Source organism: Suncus etruscus, chromosome 3 (assembly GCF_024139225.1).
Source record: "Suncus etruscus isolate mSunEtr1 chromosome 3, mSunEtr1.pri.cur, whole genome shotgun sequence".
NCBI lineage: Eukaryota > Metazoa > Chordata > Mammalia > Eulipotyphla > Soricidae > Suncus > Suncus etruscus.
The window spans coordinates 94802564-94815891 of record NC_064850.1 but is presented as its reverse complement, the minus strand read 5'-3'; the positions used below and the strand labels follow the sequence as shown (position 1 = coordinate 94815891).

Below are 13328 nucleotides of genomic sequence, written 5' to 3'. Positions count from 1 at the left end.
ACGATGCCTGCTCCGTACTTAGCGATTCCACCCAGTTCAGTCCTGGCAACACATATTTCCCTGAACAGAGCCAGGAGTAACCAATTAGCACCACCAGGTGTGGCCCAACTGCCACCACCCCTATCCTGACACTGCGTGTCTTATTGTCTAAAAATACAAAAAGGCAGGTGTGGGGGTAGTGAGACAAAACCGTAAACATGGAAAAGGATAAATTAGAATCTAATTATTACTATAGAATTCTGCACCCAATGATCCTGAAATACACAATTGTTTTTGTGCATTTCTTGTTAACTCTCCCATATGAAGTTCAAAGAAAATTTACAATAACCAAACCCCTTAGACTCTAGTTTCAGGTATCATTTCTATAGCTTATGATTAGAAAAGTTTCTTTGATCACATGAAGCAATCCTAAACAGAATCACTAAAAAGAATAGAACAAAATCCAATCCACTGCCTCTTCACCAGCTGGATAAAAATGAAGAAATGTGTGCAAAATAGAGCGAGGCACCTTGTCCCTGTTAAGTAGGCATAGCACAGACATGCATGGGGGTTCTAAGGCCCTGGCATACCCAAGGCTCCTGTAAGAGAAGTACTGCCCCTTGTGTTGGGATGACTGAGGATGATAGAGGGATGCCAGGACTCCATGGCAAGAGGGATGGAGAAAGTGAGGATGAATGCAGAAGGGAGATGAGGTGGTGCTGTGTCTCCCCTACCTTCCTTGGGCCCTATCTGAGAGAGGGGAAGGGAGAAGAGCAGAGAAAGACCAGCCAGAAACCAGCCCTCTGTGCTGGGAGCAGTTAACTCAGTTTCAATAGGAAGTGACCATTCCCACTTCCTTTCTTGCGACTCCCCTCCTGCATCTTGCAATTTCCTGTTTTGTCCTGGATTCCCAAAGTCTACCTTTGCCATTCCAGTGTCATGAGCACTGTCATTGAGGGAGGACAGTGGAACTCTACAAATCCAGGGAATTCACTCCAAAAATAAATAGTTGGGAGGGGCACATCCAGCAGTGCTCAATGATCACTCCCGACAGAATTCACAGGACCATATGGGATGCTGGGAGTTGTACCCAGGTCAGCTGTATGCAAGGCAAGTGCTCCACCCATTGTACCATCGCTCTGGCTCCTCCCTTGTTCTTTCCTTTTTGGTCCACACTCAGCAGCGCTCAGATACCACTTCTGGCAGGCTCAGGGGAATCAAATGGGATGCCAGGAATCGAACCTGGGTCTGTCCCAGGTCTTCCTTTTATAAGGCAAGCACCCAACCACTATGCTATGACTCTGACCCTCCTCCCTTCTTGATTTTCTATTTTGTGTGTGTGTTTGTGTGTGTGTGTGTGTGTGTGTGTGTGTGTGTGTGTGTGTGTGTCCCCTCCCTTCTTTTGACTTAATTTTTTTTTTAATTTTACTTTTTGTAGTATCAGGGATGGAAGAGTCACATGTCCCACCTTCACAAACTTGACCTTGCACTAACCTTCAGAGAGAAAACATGGGCCCTGTTCATTCAGGATCCTGAAGCTCAGCTGAGCTGCTCACTTCAGGATGTAGCTAATGGAGCTGAATGGGACTGGGGGATGAGGAGAGGGAAATCTTTTAAGACTTGGAGGGCTGGAGCTAAAAGCCTGGTGGAAGCAGGGGGGTGAAGACAGGCTTTTGTTTTTTAGACTAGTTGGGGACTCCTTGATGCTGTCCCCACCCCACTAACAGGTCAACTGGCATCACCCCAGCCTGATGTCACCAGAGGAAATAACACGAATCGACTTTCCGGACTGCAGCAGGCTTGACCTAATTCTCTGAAAGACGCTCAGCAACACCAACATCACTGCCTCATTCTCCCCATTTCTGAAAATATTTTGGGTTGAGCAGAAAGACCTGCTAAATCAGCAGGGCTTTCTTGGAGCTCCCGCAGCTCAGGGATCCATGAGTCCTCCCCACAGCTGATCTGTGATCCTGCACCCAGTGCCCAGGCACTGCAGCCAAGAGCTGCATAGTCACTTCATTCTGGTGTCGGGGCATGTTTGCACTCACTGTTCATCTAGCAATTTTGCAATCATCTTTAGTCTGTACTAACTTGTATAACCTAAGTACTTCCTGAATTTATACTAGCACCACTTCAGGAAGTAAAGCATGTTGATGTTTGCTCTAAGTGCCTTATTAATAAGTAACTGCCACTGCTTCCCGTGTCTGGCAGAGGCCATATTCAAACTTACCCTCATACATCTCCAGGATGTGAACTGTGTCTCCAAGCTGCAAGGAGAGCTCCATGTCCTGAGAGGCATTGAAGTTGTAGATGGCTGGAAAAGAGAAGGAGGAAAGGCAAAGGCATCAGAGGCAGTTGAAATGCAAGTCACTGGGCAGCACATCCAGGGGTTAGTGACCTATTTTTCTCACCAATATCTCTCTATTGAATGGTTTCAAATAAAACACCCACAGCTCAGCACTAAACATCCTCCCAGACCCCATATGTGGTGTCTTATAGTCATTCCTCCACCTAACAAATACTAGCTGTTTGTCTGCTTGACATTGAGTTAAAGAATGGTCATGGACTGGAATGACCTCCGAGCACACATCGGAGGAGAACTGCCTTACACAGAGCAAATCTGGATTCAATTCCTAGCAACCCTAAGCATTCCCAAGAGTGATTCCTGAGCACAGAGCAGAGAGTAACACCCGAGCACCACCAGCTGTAGCCCAGAAACAAATCAAACTAAACAAAATTGGTAAAAAGAGTCACAAAACACACAGTTGTGTGCTATAGACCAGATATTTCAATCTTTTTTGTTTTGTTTGTAGGGGAGGCATTCAGCAGTGCTCAGGGCTTACTATTCCTGGCGGAATAGTAAAAAACAATAGTAATACCTCTGGTCTGGGGGACCAGAGGTAGTGCTGTGCTCTCTCCAACCCCTAAAAATCTATTAAATTAAGAATAATTGCCATCTTGGTCAGTCGATTGCTGCTGAGACAATAGCTGGTTTATAATACTCCCCTGCTGATAAACTTTATGTTATTGGCAGACATCTTAGTCCCTGACACAGTAACTGTAGCCAAAAGACAGCTTTGTCCCCTCCTACTGTCTAACAACAGACAAACACAGCATAGGTGCCTCCTTTGCCCAAGTTCTAGGCACTCTGGAAAAATGGGCTGCCTCAGTAATTTCCTGATCAAGGAAATTGCTCTCAATCACCATGGTCCTTACACTGGCGATGACGAGGCCAGATTATAAAAAAACAGTAGACTACCCCCACCTCCTGAAAAAAAAAGTTTAGTTTTAAGGAGGGTAACAGCTTTGCAAAAATATTTTGCCATGCATCCATGACAGCTAATGCACATTTAAAAATAGTTCAATATCATTAACCCTCAGGGACATGCAAGTTAAAACTATAATAAGGTACCAACTTCATACCTACTAGAATGTTTGTTATGAGATAAAAAGAGACAGACAGTTGGCAATAAGGTGAAACAATAAAACCCCTGCTGGTAGGAACACAGAATGATACAGTCCTTCCAGAAACAGTCTGGTAGCTTCTTAAAAAAGTTAAACATAATTTTACAATACAACCTGTGAATGAGAATGTCTGCACATGACTTGATGTGGATAGCTGTGATAAGCAAAAAAAAAAAAAAAAATGCCATCCCAGGGGAGAGCCACACAAATGAAACCCTGAGACCTATCAGGGCCTTATGTGGCTATATAAATATTTGACTAAACTGATGATCTTGAGAGGAGAAACTGCTCCTGGATTTCCAGGGAAAAGTCCTACATGCTTTCATATGTACCCTGTTAAGAGTGACAGTGAGTTCTGGGAACCAGTGAAGAGAAGGCAGTGTGAAGATGAAGCCAAGACTGAGGTATGTAACTTCAAATCAGCAGAAGCTGAAAGAGGCAAGGAATGGATTTCTCCCCAGTCGTCTCCAGGGAGAGCACACCACTTGATTGCAGACCCCTGGTCTCCAAAGCTCTGACAGAATAGATTTCTGTTGATCATTTTTACTACAATAGCACCAGAGGAAAACAAAAAAGCAACATTGCTTACAACAGTCAAATAATGCAGACAGAAAAATAAAATATGAGATATCCATGTCATATGACTTGGCAAAAAGACACATCTATAACATGGAATTATTCCATTATTCTAAATGAAAGCCATCTGAAGAAAACCTATTTTAGCCTTTCATTTATTGGCAATACTCAGAACAGGTTTGCTGATGCTGTGAATGGAAAATTGTGATTAAGCATCCTCGAGCACTTTGGGGAAATGGACACATCCTAAAACTGGACTGTGGTGATGATTCCCCAATTCCATGCATTTACTAAAAACTGCAGGAAAATCGTACACCAGAAAGTCATGGGGCCAGATAGACAGTACAGTAGGTAGGGTGCTTGTCTTGCATTTGTTCAACCCAGGTTCGATCTCCAGCTTCCTATATGGTTCCCCAAGCATGCCAGGAATAATTCCTGGTGCAGAGCCAGGAGTAAACAATGAGCACTGCCAGGTGTAGCCCAAAAGATAAAAAAGCAAAAATCATTGAACTGTACCATTAAAATGGATAGATTTATGGGTTTGTAAACTAGAATTCAATAAAACTGGTTTTCATTGTTTTGTTATGTTTTTAAAATATATTTAGTTCTTGCCCCCACTCTCATTATGAGTGATCTGCATCTTTCCAAGAAAAAGAACTAATCTTTGAGAGTATTTAATTATAGCTATTACCATTATAGTCAGATGATCAAGGGACCCACAGTATTCCCATTTCTACAACTCCTATGAGCACACAAAAAGAGTCCCTTAATACATCTGCTGGATCCCATAGCATCATTAAAAAGGGAATCTACTGAGCTGAGGCCAGAGAGAATATAGCATATACAACACTTGCCTTGTATACAGCTGACCAGACTTTAATCTCTAGCACTTCACATGGTCCACTGAGCCCACAAGAAGTAATCCTTTAGCACTGAACATAGCTAGGTGTGCCTCCCCTCAAACCCAGCTAATTAATTTTTAAAAGGGAATCAAGATGTCCCTGCATCACAAACTAGGCTCTCCCCTGAGCCTGCAATGAACTGTAGGTCTACAGCCTGGTTGTGTAGGCTTTTCTCCATCACTGCAATCTGTTAGTGACAACCTTTATTTAAAAAGATCTCTTCTTTATTAAGAAATCACCCAAAGATTTTTCTGCAGTCCTGACACACAGTCTGGATAAATTACTTTGGAATTAGACTAAATTGACCAGTGAAGTGAGTTTGGAGAAAAGGCACAGAATTCAGTATTAATAATACGCAAATACTAGATATGTCCTTGAGCCACATTACCAAGGCAGCTAATCACCTGTTACACCCACTTCATCTGGTAGCTGACCCACATGGTTTGCCCACTAAATACATGGCTGGTGTTCTGCAGAAAAGGTAGACCTCACATCCTTGACTCTCTTTGCATTCCTTGGTCCTTCCCTTGGTTCAGAGTTCTCAGATGGAAACAGGAAGTACTAAAGTCTCTGTGTCACAATGTGTTGCTTAATGACCAACCTGTCTCTTCCTCGTTTTTTTTTTTTAAAGTACTGAGCACTGTTAGCCCCAGGTACAAATACCTACCAAGAATTGCAGTACACACACACACACACACACACACACACACACACACACACACACACACACACGTAGACTAACAAGTTTCCTTAATAAATCCTAAATCCTGACAATAAGAATACACCAAAAGCAACCTCATTTTAGCCTTTCTCCCTGCCTTCCATTATCTACTAAATCCCACTCTCTTCTCCAGTGAAGACTCTTATATTCTTCTCTAAGCTTTGCCTGAAACAATAGCTTATCTTTTCTTTTCTTTTCTTTTTTTTTTTTTTTTTTTTTGGCTTTTTGGGTCACACCCGGCAGTGCTCAGGGGTTACTCCTGGCTGTCTGCTCAGAAATAGCTCCTGGCAGGCACAGGGGACCATATGGGACACCGGGATTCGAACCAACCACCTTTGGTCCTGGATCGGCTGCTTGCAAGGCAAACACCGCTGTGCTATCTCTCCGGGCCCTTATCTTTTCTTTTATGACAATTCAAGAACATGTAAACTATTCAGTTTTACAAATGAGTACTACCCTGCCACCCCACATGATCTCTACTTTGAGGTCTCACAACCATTTTTCCTTTCAACAGGAAGGATACCATAATCACATGGCATCTTGCATTATCATCTGCCACTAATCAGGATGACAAACTCCTCACAAATGTAACCTGGTCACATATTACTATTGTGCATTGTGCCTTTCCCATCTTAGATTAGTGTAAGATTAGTGTAAGATGTCTTTCACATCCTGGATTAGACTCAATGAAGTGCTCAAAGCACAACAATGACTTATAAAATCTACCAATCAATTGTGGGGTTTTTTTAGGGGCGAAGGGGTTTGGATCATACCAAAGGATAACCAGAAATTCCCTCTGACCCTGTGCTCAGAAATCATTCCTGGCAGTCTCGGGGGACTATATGGGATACTGGAGATCAAACCTGGGTTGGCTGTGTGCGAGGCAAACACCTTATCCACTGTACTATCACTACAGACCCAAAATTTTACCTCCACCAATCAATTCTACCATGGTCCACTTCTTCCCTAAACTCCACGGCATTTCTCTATTTCTCAGAAAAAAAAAAAAAAAAAAAAAAAAAAAAAGGATGCTTTCCCAAGATTCAAAAAAAAAAAAAAAGCACAGGGCTGGAGAGATAGCATGAAGGTAGGGCATTTGCCTTGCATGCAGAAGGACAGTGGTTTAAATCCTGGCATCTCATATGGCTCCCGAGCCTGCCAGGAGCAATTTCTGAATGTAGAGGCAAGAGTAACCCCTGAATGCTGCCGAGTGTGACCAAAAAAACAAACAAACAAAAAAAGGCACACAAAAATATCACCCTGGGGCCGGGCGGTGGCGCTAAAGGTAAGGTGCCTGCCTTGCCTGCGCTAGCCTTGGACGGACCGCGGTTCGATCCCCCGGTGTCCCATATGGTCCCCCAAGCCAGGAGCAACTTCTGAGCACATATCCAGGAGTAACCCCTGAGCGTTACCGGGTGTGGCCCAAAAACCAAAAAAAAAAAAAAAAAAAAAAAATATCACCCTCCTGCACCTAATAAGGATCAGTTTTTACTGTACATAAAAAGCAACGAAGTTTTCAGTCACTTCTATTTGTTATTTATTCGTGCAAACTATATACTCTAGAGTGCTAAGCCCTCCTGCATATACTTTCCATCCTATTTTATTCCATACATACATATCATGAGCATGATAAATTGGTACTCTGTACCATATTATTTAGTAAGGAAACAGACTCAGAAAGGCTAAAGGACCTTGTTTTCAATAAATTTGCCCTTGCAGCAAATTATCAAAGCAATTATCAAGGCCTCACCTGGGCTGACCATGCTGATCTAAGATAGAAAAGCTACATATGCTTAGACTGACCTGAACAAGAGAGAAAACCCTGAGAGATTCTTAATCTATTGTTTAGTCTTTCTTATAATTGTCTCATCCGATCAGAGTCTTACAAAAAAGAAAGTTCTGTCATATGAATCAATAACAGTTGATATGATCATACTGTCTGCTAGTCTGTACTTTATGGACAACATGCAAACAAATATTGATCCTGGATAATTTATAAAGATAAAGAGGAAACAAAGAAAGCCAAAGGGAAAATAAAACAGAATTGAAGGCTCAGCTCTCTCATGAACACTGAAAGAGTGTGGAAGAGACCGAGTCTGTGTCTCCGTCTCCCAGAGATAAAGATTCAGCATTGAACTAGTTGTCTTAGGTCCCTTAACTCCCCAATCCTCTGATTCATGAGGTGATGATGGTCGAGACAAGAGAAGCATGATGGGCCATTTTGACGAGCAGGCACTACAGCAATCTCTTGTTTTGTCTGACAAAATTAAACAAGACCAGGGAGTTGCTGTATACAGTCTTGCTGGCTGCTATGTGCAAGGTTGGGAAAGATGAATTGCTGCAATTCTTCCCTAGGCAGCTTATTGTTTACATCAGGAAAAGTACAATTTGGCAGAACCAGAAAAATAAGACAGTGCCTACAAATATAGTTTGCATTTACCAAATGGTTTTGATTTGGCGTTTTCTTTTGAGGCAGTCTCACATGAAAGAGGCAAAAGGGAAAAGAAAAGAAGTTGTGATCATTGTATCACACACAAGAAACAAACAACAAATTTATAGGCAGTAAATGGTGGGCCATGTTTGATGATGAAAAGTTTGTAAAAGAAAAAAAAGTTTGTGAATTACTAATAATCTTTAGAGTGGATTATATTATTTCATATACTCTTAAAGTACAGCTTCCCAAGGGGCCAAAGTAATAGTATAGTAATAGGGTGCTAGCCTTGCATGGAGCTGACCACATAGTTTGGTCACTAGCATCCCATATGAAAGGGTCCTTGAGGCAGCCAGAATTAATTCCTGAGAACAGAACAAGGAATAACAGCACTGCAGGGATGCTGCAGGGTGTGGCCCCAAAACAAACAAACAAACACAAAAGCAAGATCTTTCTTTTAGTGGTCCATAGGAAGCTTTAAAAGTCTTACAAAGAGGGGGCGGAGAGGTGGCGCTAGAGGTAATGTGTCTGCCTTGCAAGCGCTAGCCAAAGAAGGACCGCGGTTCAATCCCCCGGCGTCCCATATGGTCCCCCCAACCCAGGTGCAATTTCTCAGGAGTAACCCCTGAGCATCAAATGGGTGTGGCCAAAACAACAACAACAACAACAACAAAAAGTCTTACAAAGAAAACAAGTTCTCTATGACTTTTGCAAATAATGACCAAACTTCTTTTGTGGAAAGGGCCCAACAGCTGTGACTGAGGGATCAGGGGTCATTCTCTAGGATACTTAGCCCTGATGACTCCCTGCCTGAGACTGGTGATGCTGGGGCCACAAGGTCTCCGAGATGTTTTGGAGGACAGGGTACATGTGCTATTGGAGAGCCAACATGGGGTCTTGTTCATATAATATCTACTCCTCTAAGCAATTTCCCTGGCTCCCAATTTCACTTTTTTCTATGACCTTCATCTGAGTTCAGCCGACAATATTACAATAATTAAAAATATCACATCTCTGAATTGAACCCTGAATTCAGTTTGATGATATCCCAGAAGACCAAGTGAACTTTTTTCCTCTGACTGGTCAATTCCACTCTATTGTACGAATAGAGGATTAGATTTGATGGTAGGCATGACCCAAGATGTAAACATATAAAACTGCATGCTGAAAATTAAAATTAGGTTACAAATGAGTTCTTTTGACCATGATGACCATCATGTTGACTCAGAACTATCTAGCGGCAATGACATAAGGATAGAAGCCTAAACTTCTTAGCAATAGTACTTTACAAGAGCAGCACCTTGCAGGATTTTTTTCAGGGAGTGGGGACACTGGGTGGTACTCAGAGGCTACTATTAATTCTTTGTTTAGAGGACCATATGCACTGCTGGGGATCAAAGTGGGATCAGCTGCATGCAAAGCAAGCACCTAGACTACCTTTCTGACCCCTTTTGCAGGACTTTTTGTACAGAAGAGAAAGAGAGGCTTCTAAGCAATGCTCAGGGCAGTTTAGGGTAACTCTCCCAGGGATACTTAATTGGCAAGAGGACCTTATGTTCAGTGCTCAAGCTCAGTAGTGCTGGGGATCACCTGTGCTACCGAAGTTACTCAAAAAGCAGTTCGTACCAGGAATGAAACTCAGACCTTGCACATGCAAGATCTTGCTCCAGTCCTTTGTCCTCTCTCTCTCTAGCACCTTTTGCAAGGTCCTTAATTTTGTTTTCTAGGCCTTTGATGACAATAGTGAAGTGAATCAATGAAGAAGAATTAGTCATTCTCTGGAAAATTCCATTATAAGAATTCTATATATTTGTGGACGGATAGAATGTGTGTGTGTGTATATACTTATACTTAATTGAAGAAATATTTTACAAATATAAATTAAACTGCTTGTTACTGATTTTTTTCACTGGTACAAAGTACTTATTATAAAACATCTAAATCAAATGTATGTAGTCTTCATAGGAGATAGATAAAACAAGACCACTGGAAATTACAGAACAAAAACTTTATTCTCTAAAACAAGCATTTGCCTGTAGCTTCCCCATCTAAAAATAGAGACCACAGTATCTTCTTCACAGGGGTCTGGGAAACCAAAAAGAAGAACGTATGCTTGGACCCTGGGACTGTGAGTCACATTGATAGAAACCAGGTAAAATGGCAGTCACCATCCCGACTCCCTTCCCCTTTCTTGCTCTGTCCAGTTTCCCACTTCAAGCATGCTCACAACCACATCCCCAAAGACACACAGACAGCTTTCACCAACAAGATGCTGGAAGTCACTCCAGAACACTGGAAACCTGGTAGGGTTGCAGTGGTGAGAGAGAAGCCAGTCTATCAAAATAGAGACTGATGCCCAGGAAGCACAGGGGTCTTTTGGGACAGCCAAGACCACTTCCAGCAGACAGGCAGCTATGGAGCTTCCCTAAAGGGTGGATGGCAGGAGAGTCAAGGAATACCGTAGCTTTCTTAACCAATTTCTTGCTGCTCCTTCAAAGCATTTGTGTAGTGATCCAAAGAAGTAACCAGTATGTTACTCAGAGTACTAATGATGCCTCAAGCAGTCACTCTGTTTGTTTCATTCTGGATTAATATTAAAGGTGTATATTCCAAGGCTGAGGATGGAGAGGTAACTGAGGGTTTGGGGGTGCATGCCTTGCAAATGCAAAGACTCAAGTTCAATCCCTAGCTTCACATAAAGCCTCTTCCCCAGACCACCAAGATGGTCTCTGTGACTTCCAGCACAGCTGGTTCCAAGCAGCATCACAGCACCAGTCTCTGACACCTAAGCACTGCCTGGGAGGCCACAACAAGGTTCATGTTCTTTTTGGTGGGGAGGGGATTTTGGGCCACACCCAACAGCTCTCAGCGATTACTACTGGCTCTGTGCTCAGAAATCACTCCTGGCAGGCTCGGGGGACCATATGGGATGCTGGAGACTTGAACTTGGTCCATCCGGGTTGTCTGCATGCAAGGTAAATGCCCTATCATTGTGCTATCTAGGAAAAGGAAGGCTCATGTTCTAAGATTGCTTATTGATTTATTCTTCTCCATTAATGAAAAACAAATAAAAACTCCAAGGGAAACTAAGAAATGATTTGAATAATGAAGCTACTAGACTAACACTAACAAGTCCAGGATGCCTTCCCCCAATAAAATAAGGTACTGTCATCAAGCCTTTCTTGGTATAAATACTTAATAAATGAAAACTAAACAGACAAAAATGGCCAGAGTTAAATTTGGTCTAGCTTACTGTATTAAGTTGTGTGTAGAAATTGCAACTAGGAAGCCAAGGTTTTGAAGAGAAAATCAAGTAATATGGTAGTACTAGAACCAGCAATTCAAATTACAGTCAACATTACCATTAATGATTTTCTCCAAACATTCATGGCTTTAGTTTAGACAAAATCCAGTCATAAAAGAAAGGAATAAAGTCTGACTTGACTGCAAAATCAATTAATTCTCCTGAAAAACAAGAGAAGAGAAAATGGGCAAGGGAATTAAGAGATACAAAGACGGGTCGGAGAGATAACATGGAGGTAAGGTGTTTGCCTTGCATGCAGAAGGTCAGCGGTTCGAATTCCAGCATCCCATATGGTCTCCTGAGCCTGCCAGGAGTGATTTCTGAGCATAGAGCCAGGAGTAACCCCTGAGCATCACCAGGTATGGCCCCAAAACAAAAAACAAGCAAACAAAAAGAAAAAACAAAACAAAACAAAACAAAAATTTCTGGAAACATAGTACAAAGGTTAAGGTGCTTGTCTAGCATGCAGCTACAGCCTAAGGATTTCCTAAGAGTTGACAATGGTTCAAATTCTAGTGCCGATTATAACCCTTCACACTGCAGTGAGCCCGCCCCCAACACATACAGAGTAAACAATTTCCACCTGAAACTGCAAATTCTATAGTAGCACAGTGAACATGGGCTTACTTCTCAGGGGCTTTCAACCTACTGCCTAAAAGGGCAGAGGGATTTTTACCCAATGTACCACTCAGGAAGGGCTAGAATCGAGCTGCATGAAGCTTCTAAGACACCATCACACATGTGAGTCTCATATGCAAGTTGTGAGATAGAGAATGGACAACCAAAGAGAAAGAACATGGAGAAAGGCAAACAGTTTTAGAAAAAAGCTGAGTAAATGGCGAAATCATATTTCCTTGTCTCAAAAATGAGGAAATGAAAGAAATGAAAGCGAAAGCATGAGCATATGTGTGTGTCAAGTTAATACTTGCCATCTTCATTTTCCCCAGCAATAAAATGACTTTTTGTGAACTAACCTCTTAAGGTTGGCATTAGAATATAAAGAAGATCGGGGCCAGAGTGGTAGCACAGTGGTAGGGTGTTTGCCTTGCACAAGGCTGATCTAGGACAAACGTGAGTTTGATCCCCAGTATCTCACATAGTCCCCCAAGCCAAGAATAACTCCTGAGCACCACCAGGTGTAGCCCAAAAAATACAAAACATAAAAAAACAACAACAGCAAAATAATATAAAGAGGGGGAAAAAAGATCAGTAATGACATCAGTAAGACATCAATAATTAATGATAATTAAATATGTATATGTATAATTATATATCATATGATTTATATAAAATTATATAAATTATTTATAAAATCATAGTTTATATAATAAACATAATAAAATTATGTTATATAAATTATATATATTATATTTCAATATGTGTGATTACTAATCTTAATAATTGTGATCAATTATAATAAAGACATGATTAATGTCTTTGGAACCAAGATTTTTCAACATAAAGAAAAAGACAAACTTAAAAATTAAATAACCCTGGAATAAATAAGAATTTGAAACAGCAGGGCTGGAGAGATAGCATGGAAGTAGGACATTTGCCTTGCATGAAGAAGGATGGTGATTCGAATTCCGGCATCCTATATGGTCCCCCAAGCCTGCCAGGCGCTCAATTTCTGAGCATAGAGTCAGGAGTAGCCCCTGAGCGTTGCGGGGCGTGGACTCCCCCGCAAATAAGATTTTGAAACAGCAATATGAGTTTGGGATTTTTTTTCTAATAAAACACATCTATCACATTTACTAGTGGTTAGAATGGACTACAAAGCATATCAAGAACTTTTAGATGAACAAATTTGCCTAAAATGCATAAAAACTGAGCAAAAATGAAGAATTCAGTTTTCTGAACAGCAATAGATGCAGGGCAGTGATGCCTGAGAGAAGAGAAACAGATAAGGGAAATTGAAAACAACTTCTGCTTACTGCCTGGGGGAATAGA

General features: G+C 41.7%; 1 protein-coding gene across 1 annotated transcript in view; it reads right to left on the bottom strand.

Moving 5' to 3' along the window:
• Positions 1–13328, bottom strand: part of DOCK5 (dedicator of cytokinesis 5) — a 239930-nt gene that overhangs the window by 179947 nt on the left and 46655 nt on the right. Inside the window, exon 3 of the mRNA XM_049770834.1 lies at positions 2210–2293. Within this exon, the coding sequence (XP_049626791.1) occupies positions 2210–2293 (84 nt within the window). The remainder of the gene's footprint in view (positions 1–2209; positions 2294–13328) is intronic.